The sequence below is a fragment of the Sinohyriopsis cumingii genome, chromosome 17, assembly GCF_028554795.1.
Source record: "Sinohyriopsis cumingii isolate HCF-2022 chromosome 17, ASM2855479v2, whole genome shotgun sequence".
Classification (NCBI taxonomy): domain Eukaryota; kingdom Metazoa; phylum Mollusca; class Bivalvia; order Unionida; family Unionidae; genus Sinohyriopsis; species Sinohyriopsis cumingii.
In genome coordinates, this window is record NC_142977.1 from 16,070,909 (window position 1) to 16,090,450 (window position 19,542).

The 19,542-nt window shown below is 34.6% G+C and overlaps 1 protein-coding gene across 1 annotated transcript in view; it reads left to right on the top strand.

The window, feature by feature from the left end:
• The window catches only part of LOC149777810 (sulfhydryl oxidase 2-like), a 66,372-nt gene extending 52,706 nt beyond the window's left edge, over positions 1–13,666 (top strand). Inside the window, exon 10 of the mRNA XM_089938869.1 lies at positions 1,360–13,666. Coding sequence (XP_089794995.1) covers positions 1,360–2,141 — 782 coding nt within the window. The 3' untranslated portion in view covers positions 2,142–13,666. The remainder of the gene's footprint in view (positions 1–1,359) is intronic.
• Positions 13,667–19,542: the final 5,876 nt, after the last annotated feature.

The window sequence follows — 19,542 nt, forward strand, 5'->3', positions numbered from 1 at the left end:
GAGTCAAGTTACAGTCATAGTTATCTACATTACTCTTTTAGAATCATCACAGTCATAGTGATCTACATTTCTCTTTTGGAGCCATGTTACAGTCATAGCGATCTACATTACTCGTTTTGAGTCAAGTTACAGTCATAGTAATCTACATTACTCTTTTAGAATCATCACAGTCATAGTGATCTACATTACTCTTTTTGAGTCAAGTTACAGTCATAGTTATCTACATTACTCTTTTGGAGTCCTGTTACAGTCATAGTGATCCGCATTTCTGTTTTGGAGCCATGTTACAGTCATAGTGATCTACATTACTCTTTTTGAGTCAAGCTACAGTCATAGTTATCTACATTACTCTTTTGGAGCCCTGTTACAGTCATAGTGATCCGCATTTCTGTTTTGGAGCCATGTTACAGTCATAGTGATCTACATTACTCTTTTTGAGTCAAGCTACAGTCATAGTTATCTACATTACTCTTTTGGAGTCCTGTTAAGTCATAGTGATCTACATTTCTCTTTTGGAGCCATGTTACAGTCATAGTGATCTACATTACTCTTTTTGAGTCATATTACAGTCATAGTGATCTACAGTACTCTTTTGGAGTCAAGTTACAGTCATAGTGATCTACATTACTCTTTTGGAGTCATATTACAGTCATAGTGATCTACATTACTCTTTTGGAGTCATATTACAGTCATAGTGGTCTACATTTTTCTTTTCTAGTCATATTACAGTCAGTGATCTACATTTTTCTTTTGGAGTCATGTTACAGTCATAGTGATCTACATTTCTTGTTCTAGTGACTTTGATAAAAGTTTGAATTGTTTAGTAGAGCAGCATGGTTAATTTTTGTTCATTATTAAAATCCTATTTGATTGCAGATGTTTCACCTGTTTTACATTCCAATGTGGCTTTGAAAATAACTAATTGTGTACTCTAGCAAGATTCAGAATATATATGAATCACGATTTGGCTGGTTACAACGTTTTAGTGTACATGAATAAGGAAAAAGTGCTGGACGGTTTGAATATAATGTTTTGATGAACCAACTTTTACTGGGTTGACAGTGTGTTACACTACTTCTAAAAGCTAATTTACTTTGTCCAAAATGAAGACGGTGCTAAACTGACATCCAGTATGTGCACCACAGCAGCTAATTTGAAAATCTTGTTATCACTGAATGAAATCAGAGTTAAATGGAAGAAATGGTCATATGTTGAATTCCTGGAAAATTCTTTTCCCTCAGTAGAGTGCAGGTTCTTTTGAGAAACTCATGTTATATTTTATTGGATTCACATGCTTATATTTAGTTTTAATTAAATTGAAAAAATTAACCTTTGTTAATCAACACTGTTATCTTCCAGGTCCCAGTACAGATCCTCTGGAAGTATTGGATGCAATCCAGGGATACATGAAGTTCTTCTTTGGCTGTCAAGAATGTTCCAAGAACTTTTTAAAGATGGCTGCCAATATCGGGTCAGTGGTAAAATCATCAGCAGACTCCATCTTGTGGCTCTGGAGAGCTCACAATCAGGCAAATCAGCGTCTCCATGGTGATGTCTCAGAAGATCCAAGTCACCCAAAAATTCAGTTCCCATCACAGTCAATGTGTCAAACATGTCAGAGTTCCAATGTTACAGGGCATAAAGGGGAGATAATTTGGAATTCAGGAGAGGTTAAACAATTTTTGCTCAGTTTTTATGATCCAGATAAAATTCTTGAAACGGCAGAAAATGTCCCATGGAAAAAAGACGTTCATTCCTCTGAAAAGATGGAGAAAAATCAACAGTTGGATTGGTGGGAACGCCAGCAACGTAAAGCTGATCTGGAAAAAATTAGAGAATTAAGACAGTTTAAGTATGATAGAAAAAAATCAAAAGAACTTGACAAAAAAGAAAGTGAAGACAGTCGTATAAATAAAACTGTGGATTATAAAGTTGCTAATTTTGGAATTGTAAACAAAAGAGAAAATAATTTTAGGGTAGGTATATGGAAAGAAGGAGCCCCATCAGGATGGGGTTTTAATAACATAGATTTTGGTATCTGTCTTATGTTTTATGTCATGTGTACTTTCATTCTAATGTTACTGTATTACCATTTTATTGTGCAGCGCCGTTACAAACCTTGTAAACTCCTCCCCTTTTAATAACATTTTTATCTTCTTAGTAATTGCGCTGTTCTTTGATTCTTTTAGTATCAGTTTTTTTAAGTTTAAAAACTTCACATAATAGAAATTTTAGACTGGGTGAAGTTTAAATCAGAAAGGTTCAAGATTTGCTTATTGTAATTCTTTTGTTTGAATCGAATCTTGAAAATGTTACTGTATACTCTTGAGAATAGGCATACATAAAAAAAACATATCTGAAAAATAAATGACCATTTTGCAATGCCTGTAGCAAAACCTAACTTACAGTCAGGAATTAAATACAGTAAGCATAAAATATAAGCAAAACAAATGTGTATTTTTCTTCAACTCTTAATTTTGTTAGTTTTTTATATAAACTATCAATTTGAAGTTTAAAACTTGACATGTCATGGAGACAAAGAGGGATGTAACTATTGTATATCACTTTGAAATAGTTGGACAATTCACTTCTGATACTTTATAAAAAAATGTAGGGTATTTTTATTTTTCCATAAAAGTTATAAATAAGACATTAAATTTAGCAAATTCTACACCTTGTCATGTAATAAAACAATATTTGTCCTTTTTTAGGTGTATATACAGTTTTATTTACCCCTGCATCACATTGGCCAGTGGGTCGTAAAACTTTATATTTACTGCAACAAAGGGATTGATTGTAATTTTTTGTCGAGCTCACATTAGTGGGAGGTAAGACACACAATATTTTCACATATGTTGCTGTCTTCAACAGTATGTTAGGGATTTGGTTAAATTTGTTCACTCCCATTATATTTTGTAAACCACTTGATTCTCATTAAACTCTGCATAAATCGTTGTGAATCCAAGACAAGGCATTCTTTACATGTTGGCACATACATTTTACATCAGATTCAATTTTATAATCATAGAAAAAAAATTCAGGTTTTAGTTAACTTTTATATTTTTATTTGCTTAGATTTCTGAAATCCAACATTAGAATCCCATTATACATGGGATAAATCATAAAGGAGGTAAAATAATTCATTCTTCAACATGCTAGCTTGCCTATTTAACATGGAAATCAGTTTACAGTCAAAGTAAATTGTTGTTTGGTTATATTTCCTAAAGGCCGCTCCAGTGGCCTAATGGTTAGAGTGTCCTCCTCGGAAGCGGGAGGTCGTGGGTTCAATCCCTGGCCAAGTCATACCAAACAACTTACAAAAATGGTACTAACAGCTACCTCACTTGGCTCTCAGCATTAAGAGGTTAGTGTTAGGACTAGTCGGCCTGGTGTCAGGATAGTGTGACTGGGTGGGACATCATGCTATGTGTCTGCAGCATGATGCCCCAGTACTAGACATCACTATAAACTGCTACACTGCAGACATCATAGCGATATGACTGAAAAATTGTTAAAGCTGCGTTAAAATCCTAATCACACACACACACATATTTCCTAAAACTCTTGTTGGATTTTCTTCACATTTTGCAGGGAATCATTATGTTGCTAAAACAATTAATGCTGTTATAAGCCCATTGAACATAGGATCAGGGTCACATATCTTTCAGCGGTATTGTGATTGTGGGCTTGACATGCAGTCCCTGACTTTCCTTTTGTTCTGCTGGATACGTCAGGTTTCCAGGATCCAGTTTTCATCAGATGTCATAGCTACATTACACTAAGGCAGAAGGCACTGCTCTGTTTTCATTCTCAAGTCCAGAGGTCAGTGGTCAAAGTCACAGGAGCTACAGTAGTAATTTTGGATTCCACATGATCAGCCTGATTTCCTCAAATTCCCTGTACCCATGTTTTATCCATTTCATAGTTCCATTACATTTGATGAAGGCAGCTCCTTACAAAGTCTTAGGTCAGTAGATCAAAGGTCAAGGTCACTGGACAGGACATATTTTAATTTTGCATTTGAACTAACCAGTATAATTTGCAGAGAAGATATGTCATTCTTAATGAATTGAGTATTTGACATAGTATGACAGTATTCTAAATGAGCATTGAATGAATTGAGTATTTGACATGGTACGACAGTATTCTAAATGAGTATTGAATGAATTGAGTATTTGACATGGTACGACAGTATTCTAAATGAGTATTGAATGAATTGAGTATTTGACATGGTATGACAGTATTCTAAATGAGTATTGAATGAATTGAGTATTTGACATGGTATGACAGTATTCTAAATGAGTATTGAATGAATTGAGTATTTGACATGGTATGACAGTATTCTAAATGAGTATTGAATGAATTGAGTATTTGACATGGTATGACAGTATTCTAAATGAGTATTGAATGAATTGAGTATTTGACATGGTATGACAGTATTCTAAATGAGTATTGAATGAATTGAGTATTTGACATGGTATGACAGTATTCTAAATGAGTATTGAATGAATTGGGTATTTCTATTTTATTCCCTGTTCCTTGTTCTGGAACCAGTTGTGTTTATTTAATCCAATATTTTGCAAAAACTGTGAAACAAAACATGTTAAAAGCACTCAATCATCAAGACATTTATAATGCCTTTTGAATGTATTAACTGGCTTGGTGACCAGGACTCATTCAGTGTGCATTTGATTCTGTCTTTATGTAAGTAGATGTACTTGTATTTGGCAAGTACTGTTTTTTATTTCACATGTACTTGGAGTATCCTGAACTTGCCCCAATAACATATTTTATATTTATCAAATGCATCATCATACAACATGACTATTCGTATGTTGAAGTAATATTCTGATGGTGTTCGGACTAAACGCATAAATCCTAGTGCATCATGCATATACAAATTTCTTTTTGAGTTTAAAGTGAATTTGTTTGTATAAAATATTTATTTGGGTAAATATTATGTCTGGTAATTTACTGCACATTTTCATGACTTGTGAAATTTATTTTCAAGAAATGTAGATGGTAGCCATTTTGCTTTTGTACAGTATTGCTGTGTTGGCCATTGAATTGAATTAAGTTCCTTTGTGTCACAAGCTGAATTCTGATTGGACATTACAGAGCTTACCAGTTTAAATGCCTTATTTATACAATACTGTGCTATATTTACTCTGATGCCATTATCATCAGTTTTCGTGGGAGACCAATTAGGATGAGGACACCCCCACCCCCATTTTCTTAGTGTTTCATTCCTAGAGATTAACACAGCTACTAGTATTTGACAAATCAAGGTCAATACTGTAATCTGGTAATTTAGCTTTTTATGTGTGTTATATTTTTTATAACCTTTTGTTATAAATTATAAATTATTTTATATTGTTTCAATGCACACGTTTGATAAGGTATCCGATAGCTGCAATTTTACACTCACTGCCTTAAAGCAATATGTGAGGCAAGTAAGGATAGAGAGAAAATAGAGAAAAAGCATAAGGTGTTCAAACAGTAGTAATATTGAAAATGAAAGAAACAATACAATAATACAAACTAACAGTATATGAAAATAGAATGTAATACTTGTTCAATTGATCCTTCATTCGAGCACAACTGTTGTTGAAACATTTAAATCCTTCTGAAAGCACATTTCATTTCATTCATGCATTTTTAATCCAAAAGAAAAACAATCATGTAAAATGCTATAACTATTTTTGAAACACTATTATTAATGAAACACTATGCATACACACTAATTACAGCAGATTATTAAAGCTCACACTTCACAGATGTTTGGACAAAGTCACTGTATCAGTATCGTGTCAATCAAGTCTCATGGTACTCACAAATGCTTTTCAGGTAAATAATCCCCAAATTGCTGAATTAAACAAGTCCAGCTTTCTCAAAACTACTGATGATTAGGTCCTATCTTTCACTCATTGTCGCGTGAGCTGCCATTATCCATTCAGTGTGAATTGGCTTGATTAATGAGTTTGCAAGGATTACTAATACTGTGCACTGGTCATCACCAGTAACATCTTTTTCCATAATGGCGTCCATGACCCGTTTAGCATACCACTCATGGAAGTGTGACTTTAATTTTTCTTTGTACTCTTTATTTACTGTCAAGTCTAGTGGTTGAAGTCGGTTTATACGAGAGGCAGGCACAAACAAAAGAGTGATTCCACTGTCTTTCAGTTTAGTTAGCATCTTCGCACTTTGGTGGGCTCTAAACACATCAGATATTGCCACTGCCTGCTGATTGCAATACACAAGGGGCAGCCGGACCTGTACTTTGTTCACATATTGAATGATGACATTATCCACATAACGTATCATAGATTCTTTGTTAATCCAGTGTGAGTCTGTTGGAGTCGCATCCCAGTTGTCATGGAAAATTACACCCTTAGGCAGGCATCTGTCTGTCTTCCCTGCATAAAAGACTTTTTGAGGCAGGAGAGTTCCAGATTTTGCTATTGTGAGTAATATAATCTGCCCCTTGTCATCAAGTGCGGAAAATGACATTTGCTTAGATCCACAGGCTTCCATTGTCCAGTTGCCACCTGGTACCAGTTGGCACCTGGTCTGATCCCACTTTTTTATAAGACAGTCTGGAATATTGTGCAGCTTCACTACATTGTTAGCTTTCTCCAAGAACTGTTTTCTTAATGTCTTCAAAATCACTAGGCAGCTGTTTTACACTTTTTGTTCCTTTCCATTTAACAAATCCCATATGGCGAAGTAGCAACCTCGCTCAATGCTTGGTGATGCTGATGTGTCCACCATAACGTGCCAGCTGGCTGCGAGCATGCTTGGTGATGACAGCCTCTGCCCCAGCCATTACAATCCTGATACTGATCACTCCTCCATTAATTCTAACGTTCTTCATCCAATCTTGTATCTATGCATCAAGCATGCTTCCTAGAATCAAAGGAGGTAAATTAGAAAGTTCTTGCCCATCTTGCTTTTTAACTTCATTTATTGGTCCCACATACTCTGTACAGTGGTCAAACTGATCGTACAACTCAGATCGCTACTGAATTTGCATGCTGCCTTGGCAACACCATTATCAATGTAGTGTCTGGTTATCTTTGCCTGGATTTCCTCATTAAAACTGTTATTCTCTCCTCGCTTTCTTTTCTGAGACAGTGACTGAAGCAGGGGTTCTACTGCATCATTAGCTGCCTGGTAAGCAAGCACCTGCGCTGTGTTCGCAGCTTCTGATGGGTTAGGAAGTCCAGGAACCGAGTTGAAATTTACTACTCTTAAGCCACTATGTTAATGCCATGATCATCAGAAAGTACTGATGTTGCAGCTAGATGGACAGTGGTTTAAGTAAGAGATCATTCATACGTGCTTTAATAACTGACTGGCCTAGTGTTGTTGGCTGCGTCGTCTTCCTTTGATGTTGAGCACTCAAACAAAAACATGGCGAAAGTGATTATTCTTGACAGGTGTTTTATTTGTTCTCATATAGATGGAAGTATTGTTTTATTGTTTGTGCTCATGCAGGTGGTAGTATTGCTTTAAACATTAAAGTGATCACTGTTTGTGTCGGCATAGTTTTATTTTTATTTTTATATATTTTTTTGGGTATTTGTAGAGGTTAAACCATAAAATTAAATACCTACTAATATGCAGACTTTGACAGGCAAAACCACAAATTTAAGTACCTACGAAAATGCCTTTTTTTATATTTACAAAACCACGAAACTTGAGCCCAACAAAAATAAATGATACTACAGTATACTGTACTATATTTACTCTAATGTCATTATTCATTGTAGATTGTACTATATTTACTCTGATGCAATTATTTATACTATTCTTTATTAAATCTGATGCCATTAGTCATACTATATTGTACTATATTTACTCTGATGCCATTATTCATACTATATTATACTATATTTACTCTGATGGCATTATACTTTGCTATGTTATACTATATTTACTCTGATGCCATTATTCATACTATATTGTACTATATTTACTCTGATGCCATTATTCATACTATATTAAGATTAAGTAGTGTATGAAGTTTGATTTACCTAAATAAGGAAAAAGGCATCAGATTAAGTAATTTATGAATTTTGATTTACCTAAATAAGGAAAAAGGCATCAGATTAAGTAGTGTATGAATTTTGATTTATCTAAATAAGGAGACAGGCATCAGATTAAGTAGTGTATGAATTTTGATTTAACTAAATAAGGAGACAGGCATCAGATTAATTTGTGTATGAATTTTGATTTATCTAAATAAGGAGACAGGCATCAGATTAAGTAGTGTATGAATTTTGATTTACCTAAATAAGGAAAAGGGCATCAGATTAAGTAGTGTATGAATTTTGATTTACCTAAATAAGGAGACAGGCATCAGATTAAATATGGTATGAATAATGCGATTAGACTCTAAGCTGTGCATATAGTGTCAATATCGGCTAATAGTGTCAGTATAGGCTATGTAAATAGTGTCAATATGGGCTATGCAAATAGTGTCAGTATAGGCTATGCAAATATTGTCAATATGGGCTATGCAAATAGTGTCAATATGGGCTATGCAAATAGTGTTAATATAGGCTGTGCAAATAGTGTCAATATGGGCTATGCAAATAGTGTCAATATGGGCTACCAACTAGGAGATATTCTTGAAAATATGGCATTCAGTTCCCATTGATTGTTATGACAGTAATACATGGACTCTTCTCCAATCTGTCTCTAACACAATCAGTGTAGACACTAGTGATAGTAATGCTCCATTTTGGTCTACATTCTCAAAGTTGAGTCATTCCTGTTCATAAAAAGACAATAGAAATAAGGTCATTCCATTATTGATTTCCAGGATCAAACCCAGGTTGTAATTATTTCAAATTCTAAATGTTACATCAGTGTCACTCTATGTGGATGGATGTGGACTGTGTCTGTATAAAGATATAGATGAAAGTTATACAAGATTTTGTAGTGTCTTTTTAGTAACTTATGCAGTGTAACCAAAGATTCATTTGTTATGTTGGTTTTGGGTTTTTTAACCTCTTGAGAGAATTGTTTTGTATGTAGATTGTTATTATTACTTTGCATGACCATTTTATGTGTACACATCATAACCTTATATGACTAAGTCAAAGTCGCCGCTTGCTTGGTCATTTTAGGTGTACTCATCTTAACCTCATCTAACTAGGTCAAGGTCAATATTTATAAATCTGTGGCTGCCATAAACTGTGCTCAGACTTTATATGCAGTTATTAGACAAGTCATTGAGACATACTTTTATGTCAGATAGTAATTTCTTTTCTTGTTATGATAGTATTGCAGTTTTAATAGATTCCAAGTTATTGGAGAAATCACTAGATATTACAGCATTCATAGTATAATCTTCAGATTTCTTGTAAAGTGGGTCATGCACCTAGTTTGCAAGTGTATTACAGCTATTAATACAAATTGTCTTAGGTTCTTGAAGGTGCCTGGTTGTTATGAGATTCTTTAAGATTTGATATCTGAGTAAGTACCAGTATGCAACTTTGGTGATATCTGTCAGTACCAGTATCCAACTCTGGTGATATCTATGTCGGTACTGGCATATAACTGGAGATCTCTATTTAAATACTAGTATCCATCTCTTGTTATATATGTCAATGCTGGCATCTAACTGGTGATCTCTATGTAAGTACTAGTATCCATCTCTGGTGATATCTCTGTCAATATTGGCATCTAACTGGTGATCTCTTTGTAAGTACTAGTATCTGTCTCTGGTGATATCTCTGTCAATACTGGCATATAACTGGTGATCTCTATGTAAGTACTAGTATCCATCTCTGGTGATATCTCTGTCAATACTGGCATCTAACTGGTGATATCAATGTCAGTACTAGTATTCAACTCTGGTGATATCTATGTCAGTACTGGCATCTAACTGGTGATATCAATGTCAGTACCAGTATCCAACTTCTGGTGATATCTCTGTCAATACTGGCATCTAACTGGTGATATCAATGTCAGTACCAGTATCCAACTCTGGTGATATCTATGTCAATACTGGCATCTAACTGGTGATATCAATGTCAGTACCAGTATCCAACTCTGGTGATATCTATGTCAATACTGGCATCTAACTGGAGATCTCTGTCTAAGTACTAGTATCCATCTCTGGTGATAGCTATGTCACTACCAGTATCAAACTCTGTTGCAATTTGTGTCCATACTAGCATCCAACTCTGGTGGTATCTATGTCATTACCAGCAACCAATTCCAGTGAGATCTTCATCAGTACCAGTATACAACTCGGGTTATCCAGGTGAACTATTACAAGTAATTTACTTTCTTTTGTTACAAATCCATTAAAAAATTTGTCCAGAGCTGGAGGTTGAATATAAATGTAAATAAGTGTATAGTAACAATAGTTCAGATTATAGGGTTGGGCAGCATCATACTGTTTTTTAATTTAGACTTTAGATGTGTGTGAGTATATTAATATGTTTTTGTGACTAAATGTGATACTAAATGTTTGGGCAGGGGGATGTATAGTAACATCTCAAAAATGTAAAACAATTGACCATGTACATGTGAATCACCATTACCTAACATCCCTGTATGAGCCACGCTTAATGAAGTTGTGAAATAAAGCTCCTCTATCCATGAACAATTTGGTTTGCAGCATTATGTTCAGGAACATAGAATGAATTTGACTTTGAGCTACGTAAGAGAAATTGTGGCCCTTGGTTGTCCCCCACCCATAACCATGGCCCATCTTTCATTTCCAATAAATAACAATTTAATTTCTACAAAATAGAAACACAGTGAATCGATGGATTTCAGCTTTATATGTTATACAGTTCAATGTTTGTGAGACCTCAGCTGAACCAAATTTTCAACATTTCACAATAGTTTTTACAGAGTTATGGCCCCTCAAAGCCTATCCACCTAACTTTGGTTTCCACAGCATAACATTACAGAGGATTCCTTGATATCAACCAAATTTGACATGCAGTCTGACATTGATTAGATCTAAAAATAGTTTGATTTTCAGCTTTTAACAACATTTTTTACATTTATGTACCATGATTGCCTGTCCACCTATATTTGGTTTCAACTACGTAACTTGACAAGGGATTGTTGGACAAAAGCCAATTTTTACATGCAGCTTTATCTTAATGAGATGTCAAATAAATTTGATATCTAGTGTTCCATGATGTCATTTACATTAGTTATGGCCCCTGATTGATTGTCCTGCAATGTTTATGCTTTCCACAGAATAACTTTCCTACTGATATTTGGATTTGAAATAAATTTGTTGTCAAGCTTCATATTGATATGTTGAATAATTTAGATTTCCAGCATTCCATATCATCCTTTACAGGAGTTATGGCTCTTGAATTCACATTTTGTTTCCATTTCTGGAGCATAACTCCAAGACCGTTCAATATATCTCCATGAAACTTAGTACAGATAAACAGCCCATAAATGCCAATGTCCTCTCTTGGTTCATATCTTCAGTATTTTCCATGTTTGTGTCTGTTTGCCCATCCGTCTTTCCCTTGTCTACCCTTTTATTTCTGGGCCAAGAATTCAAGTTATGTTTCTTTTGAAATTTGGTGGACATATTTGGCTTACAATGTTAAATTTTGTTATCCATTTGTCTGTTCATCCTTCCATCATTCATACTTACATTTCCAGAATACAGCACCAAAACCATTCAAGATAGCTGTTTGAAATTTGATACATATATTTGACTAGTGGTAGAGATGTGGCTTTTGCTGTTACAAAACTTAAAGTTTCAATATTTTTGTCTTTCCAGAGCATTATGACAAAACCATTGAAATATTCACAAATCTTTAGTTTTTTGATTGGAGAGTATGATGCCAGAACCATTAAAATATTCACAAATCATGTTTTTTGGGGAGAGCGTAATGCCAAACTGTCAATATGTTAACACAAGACTGCACCGAGCATAATGCCAATTTGTCCATAAGTTAACACAAGTCTGCACCGAGCATAATGCCAATCTGTCCATAGGTTAACACAAGACTGCACTGAGCATAATGCCAATTTGTCCATTAGTTAACACAAGACTGCACTGAGCATAATGCCAATCTGTCTGTGTTTAGTTTCTAGGGCAAACTCCACTTTAATAGCTGTGTAATACATGTCTATAAAATTTGGTAGACCTGTTTGATGGTGTGCCTTTCGTTATTCCCAATTCTTAAATTTCAGTGTTTTTAATGCTGTTATCATCTTGTTAATCCATCCATAATTTGAAGTTAAAAAGTCCAAAACTGCTCAGATATCTTTCTGAAATATGGGTATATATATTAGATATAGGCTAGTGATGTAAATGTGTCATTTGAAAGTTCTTCCATTTCACTATTCACCAGCTTGCCTTTTCATTTATTCATCCATCACTCACACTGTTGTATCCAGAAGAAAAACTTGGTGACCTTTGTAAATACAAACTTCCTATTAAATCATCAAGACTTCCTTTTGTCTCTTTGAGACATTTTGGGACATTTTAGCCTTTTGGGACATTTTGGCATTTTGGGACATTTTGGCATTTTGGGGATTCAGTTGACTCTTCTACTGATGATCTTGAAGAGGAGTTTTTTTCTTCAGGTGTCCGATTTCCAAGATATTCATTCTATAGATACAGAATCATTAATTACTGGACTGATTTCTCCTTTGTAATGTTTTTTTTTTTAAATTCCATTTTTACACAGGATAATCTGTTGAACTCTTTGATCAATCTGTTTTCCAAAATTTCATATCATCATTTGTTGAGTTACAACCCATTCTTCGATACACCCTGTTATGTTTCCACAAAGTTCCTATGTTTAAGGTCCCGTTGAACGAATTGTAATGTTAGAAGCTTTATAATGGATCAAACACTACTAACACTTGTTACCTACAGAGCTGAGTTGAAGTGACAAGTCTGCCAAACAATTTATTAATTTGTAATGGATTAGACCTCATTTTCTGAAGTAAAAATGTTTTAGAACACATTTCAGAAAATTAATCGTGTTTTTGAAATCACAACCAAAGTAATGAAGTACTATTGCATACATGTTGGGTCCAGTTGCAAACTGCATAAACCCAGAAATACCATTGCATAATGTGCAGGCAGATCTGTGTCTATTGACTCTGTTAGGGGTAATTATAGAACAAAGCAAGTGCATACAGAAATTGCCTTTTTCTAATTAAAATGCATGCTTGTGTTTTTTTTAAATGTTTGATTTTACATCACCCCATTGCAAACCTGTCTGTATATCTGTGTAATTTATTATTTTATTTATATTAATCTTTTGTCATTTTTGTATGTACCTGATAGCATATTAAGGTAACATTTATAAGTTGTCTTGACGTGTTGTATACCAGCTGCTGTTGTCCTAATCCAGAGTTACCAGCCTTGGTCAACGGGAATGTACCCCCAAACCTATCTGTTAAAATATTGCAAGTGTCAGATCAGAGAAAATATATATATATATTATGTATAGTAATCTTTAGCATGTTCATTCTTTTACAAATGCCTAGATACAGTCCCATGCTAATTTAATCACATGCTTTTTGCCATTTTTATAAATGTGGTATCAGGGATACATGATGACAGCTGCCAAAAACTTTCTTTTCAAATGCCATAATGTGATTGTATCACATTGTTTTGATTTTGCAATGAATAAAGTGAAGGAAATTACCTAAGTTGAATGGTTTAATTTGTTGCAATAATAATTGCAGTTCCATCAGTTGATAAATGTAGTAAAGATTTCCATTGGTCAGAACATAATCATGTGATCAGACCCTGTTGTGTTTATGTCTGTATAAACTGTAATGAGAACTACTTTATAGTAACCTCTATAAATAGAGTCACATGCAAAGTAACCACTATGAACACTGAATTGGAAGCCATACACACTGCATGCCTTTAAAACTAAATAAAATTGATGGTTTTTTATTTTGTTTAGAAAATTTAATAAATCGATTTGACAGAATCAAATACAAAATCTTTATAATTTTTTCTGGAGATAAATAATTATTTCCTTGATTGGATTTGAAAACAAACATGCAGGGAAACTTGCACATAAAAGTCCCAGACACTAGATGAATTAATAATGTGCAGTTCTATAACCAGTAACATTTAAAAGTATATTTTTTTTTACGAATTATAATTACAAAAACAACTGTCCTAAAAAATCAATAGAACACTTGACACAGTCAACATCATTTTTCAACAATAGATCACCGATGGAAATTCCTTTGTAAAGTCACTTAGCTCAGTCTGCTTAGATTTGCCATATACATCATTTCAGTAAGAATGTTTACAGTGTTTCCCCCTAAAATGTTTCAATTCCAATACTGTGGATGAAGTATTGTATACTGCAGATAAGCAGCTTAGGCTGTTGGTTATGCATGTGAAGGGATGAATGAATTTAGAAATTTTACTAAATCTAGACCAGAGATGTTGCGAAGTCTAGTAATTCCAGATTTAATACATTTGTAACCAGATATTTACATTATTTGATTTGGTAGAATGCTGTGGTTGGATAACTTTCTGTTATTTTAGTTAGTAGACCTAGATTCTTCTCTAAACAGGTAAGTTTATTTACTTGCAAAGGTTAACATTTAATCCATGCTTGTATTATTGGTGGTGTGCCAGTTACAGGATTGCCCCACTCCCTAATATCCATTGACTAATACCTTTAATTTTATTTGTAATGAGCCCCAGTGCCGAAAATTTACATATTCTGACATACATCTTTTTCCCAATGCCTCTTTAATAATTGGTTCAAAAGATGGCCATCATATTGTTGTTAGTAATAGTAAAACATGACATTCCAGAAGGTGGGTTAAGGAAAATTCCCATGGTGCAGCAATCAGTCAAGAGAATAATGCAGTAGAATGTCATGAGCTTATTTGGACCAATCAGCTACATTTAAAGTGATATGTTAACAGATTGACATATGAAAAATATTAAACTACATATTATCTGTAAATCATACCAACTATGTGATAGAGCAAAATATTGGATACAGTACTGAGCAAATGCGAACATCCTACAAATTAAATTTATTAGTTCAGGAATGCCAGTATACAGTTCAATAATACAAGAACTTTTTATATCTTTGAATGTAATATATATAAATTTGTGTGTGGCCTATTATCACATGGGACCTCGCCTTTATTTCATTATAATCTCACACCTCAAAGAATGTTTGCTTTAGATCATTATAATTATTACACTTCTTGAAATATCTTTTCAATTTTCTTTGCAGGTTCCACCTGATGCATGAAATATTATGTGCCTTGTATTTGATATGGGAAAGGCTATTCTAAATTGGAATAACTTGTGCCTAACCCTTTTGTTTTCCTAATAAGCCTAATAGGCCTATATGCAATAAATGTTTAGAAAACTTACCACTAGTAAGTGACAACAGTGGAAATCAGATTTCATGATGTTATCAGTCTATTGAGGTGTCGTGAAAAAAAACATTTTTCACCATTTACTCCAATGGTTTATGAAAATTATTTATGTTGGAAAATCCACTAATTCTTGAGCTAGCATTACATAATCAGCTAGTAATGCGTTAAATTTGCTGAAACTAACAATAACAATGAATCTGCTTTAATTTTTCATTTTTAAATAATTTTCTCTCAGATGTACAGATAACTTTAGATACAAAGATTATTTTTTATTTTCTTAATAATTGTATTTTTTTTATGAATTCTGTTTGAAAATGAGAATGAGAGGAAGTGAAAAATTACAAGCATCATGTTATATTCACTTGAAAGCAGAGTAAAACTTGGAATCACTAACCCGTCAAACTGATATCCCAAGTTCTCAGAATCTTTCATACATGGAAAACACATTTCGTTTAGCAACTGTCTGGCATTTTCACGGTTGTCTGCGTGCATGCTAAAATTGTCATCAATATGTGCCCATACAGAAAAGAAAACTATGAACTTACAAGAAAGTAGAGTTTTGTACCAGTATCCTAGCAAAGACAATCCACGAATCATTACGAGATCTACATATATTGGTGTTACTGAAGCCTGTGAAAACATATTCCTCCCGTTTGATAAATCCATCATATACCCAAAAAAAGAGCTCCATTTATCTCCTTATCTCTATACTTCATTCCTTGTGAGTAACGCGAACGATGCCAATTAGTAAAGGTACCAGTACTTCTCAGGGACGCCCGCACAATTATTGGGGATGGGACGCAAACGTGTAGTGGTCAGCTATTACGTTTTATGGATATAGGCCAAAACATGTTTAGAGGTGAAATTTCGCCGCCCCTATGTGCGACAGCCCATGGTACTTACAGTTGTCACTTTCTAATCTTTCTATTCTATTCGCCAATCTTCTCTTCCAGGCTCCTGAAATGTTTTGTAATAACTTAGATTCTACAGAGAACTCAAAGTTGTGATTGAGATTACGGACCCGTTTAACTTTTAAAAAATGTACCTGTCACTTGACATGATTCTTTTTTGAATCAATCTAGTTGAATAAAATTTTGCATAGAAGGCACCTACCGTCTCCAATATTACTTACAGCCCAACATTTCAGTCGTAGTAAATCATGATGCCAAATCTTGGATGCTTTAAAAGTCAAGGAACGTTGGAAGTATGACCACTTCGTCAAACAAGTCTTCCGACGGCTCCCAAACCTTTTCAGCATAACTTAAAATAAGAATATAAATAAATACAGCAAGAAAATCCTGGACACAGTCAAATAATTTGATCTAAAGCATTTATCTGAAGCTAGTAATTCTTCAAAGACTAACTTGAGGCTATTAAGTGTCGGAAACTAATTACTCATAATTTTATTTTTTTGGAAAATGTGTTCGTGTGCTATTTGAATTCGCAAGCGTGTTATTTTAATAAACTCTGTGTAAAATATATAGCTTGTATTTCTTGTGGTATGTGAATTTGCAAACGTGGTATTATAATGAAATCTGTACAAAAGATAACGCATGTCTTCCTGTGTTATTTGAATACCCAAATGTGTTATTTTAATGAACAGAAAAAATAGCACCTGAATAAAATATTCAGTGTCAAATGGTGTAGATTTTTATCAGTTGATTATGTAACTACTTTCACAATAGTTACATTTTATAAACATAATAAATGACATATGTTTCTGTCTTCATTTACCGAGTTCACAGTGGATGACAACAAATAGCAAGGCAATGTTGAGCAACAACGACTTGCACCTATATGAAACCCGCAAAGGTTACCACACTGACCTGCCAATTCGAATTGTACACAATCATCACGTATTAATATCAAAACATTTTTGTTCTCTGATCGTTAAGTACTATCAGCTACGAAGACTTTTCTTAGCATCGCTTTTACTGGAATTGTTCTAACCCAATCTACTTTTAATCTTAACTTTACTATGTCTTTATATTCTGTTTCTGTCTTTAAAAATACTCCGATAAATAGTCCAATCTCGCTTAATAGATCTTTAATATATTTACGTTTACCTCAGTACGATTTGTCCTTTATTACCGCTATAGTTAAACAGTTCCTTTGTATTTTTCTGTGGTTCTTGTGTTAAGAGTTACAAGTATATCTAGTGAGTATAGATGAGTACATCCTGCGTAATTTCTCCACCTCTCACGTCGGTGTTAGATCCATGTTAAATACAAAAGTTCGACCTGATTATATCTGTTACGATTTACATATTGTATAACTGTTAGGTATAAAGGAGCACATTTTCTTCTCAAAGCAAATCGTGCAGAATACAAGTTGTTCAGGATCCACGTGGGCAAATATTAAATATTGTAACCTTAGCATTTTGTTGCAAGCAATAAGTTTGGATCTTTGCCAATCTCAGCCAAAAAAATGGTTTCATTCTATTGTTTGGATTCTCTCTTTTTCTGTGTGTGTGTGTGTGTGTGTCTATATATATATATATATATATATATATATATATATATATATATATATATATATATATATATGCAATAAACTGAAATTTACGCTACATTAAATAAGGATAAAAAAACGATTCTCTGCAAAACTATACAAAGTCAGAGAAAGAAAAGTGTGAAGTCATGCTCTACAACCAAATCACTGTTGTGAAGAAACTTCAGTTGACGAAATTTCTTCTGAAAACAAACGTAAGTAGTGAATGGGGTCACTTTAGCCTCAATGGGAATTAGCATTAAAAACACCCCTGGGTCACTTTAGCCTCAATGGGAAATTTAACATTACGAAAACACCTGGGTCACTTTAGCCTCAAGGGGAATTTAACATGGGAAAATTTTTTGTGTCTGTTGAGCCTCAAGGGGAATTTAACATGGGAAAAATTTTTGGGTCTGTTGAGCCTCAAGGGGAATTGAACATGGAAAATAATCTTGGGTCTGTTGAGCCTCAAGGGGAATTGAACATAGGGAATAAATCGTGGGACTGTCTAGGGACAAGGGGAATTGAACAGGGGATTTCTTTTTAAAAAAATAAAAAAAAAAAATAAAAAAGGGGTAGGCAATTGAAAGTCTATCTCTTTTCGAGAGATGTGGGTGGCCCTGAAAAGGGCCTTTGGGTTTATATATGCCCTTAACATAAAGGGCATCTGTGACTTCTTCTTGTCCTTAGACTTCGTCTCAATGTAGGACCGTAAATCAGGACTCTTTTGAGGCATCCTTGCCTCTCCACGTAAATCCTACGTATCCATAGGTTGCTGGCGGTCCTATGGACAACTGTCCACTCGGATCGGACATACATAGGTATGTCCGTCCTGAACATCATTGTTGACACAAGGGTGGAAGATTCAACGTCAGTCCACATGCTGATGCGACGAGAACAGGTAAATCAATGCAGTGAACTGCGCTTATTTGACCAATCCAAACACGCGTTACAAAATTCAGTCAGCTCGCATCCAATCCGAAGAGAACAGTCTGTGACGTCACGTGGTCGATATAGATTCGCTAGCGCCTGTGCGCTGTCAATCCATGCGACAGTTATTCAACATGACGGAAACTCAGAAAACGATCAATTGGGGTGCACCAGCAGTGGAGACTACACAAGGGAACCCGGACTTACTTTCAGAAGAGGTGAATTGGGATTTTGTGGATTTTCTTACCTCGCAAGAATTTGTTCCGGAACCTTCGTCACCTTCATTACCACACGTGGAGAATTTTAGACAGAGACAGAAAGAAGAATTGGAGAAATTTATACAACGACAAAAGGAAGCGGAACAAGCTTTTCTTTTACAGCAACAACAGCAAGAAGAGGTAAGAAAAAAACAACAACAAGAAGAAGCAGCAGCAAAGAAACAAGAGGGTGAAAATCAAACGGTCACGGTACTGTTAGACATTTTAGCGGAGTTAAGAAGTCTGAAACAAATGTATCAGACTTCTTTATCACGACCGAAGAGAATACGACCTTCCCGAGCTAAACACGCCAACCCTGTGACTAAGCCTACCGTACCACCCTTAGTGATTTCAACCAAATCATCATCATCAGAAGTAGGCCTCGGCCGTGGCAAAAGCTTAAGGCAGTTAAAGTTGATTGCTTAAACTCACCCCTACACCAATAACCAAAGGCCTTTTTCAGGGCCACCCACTT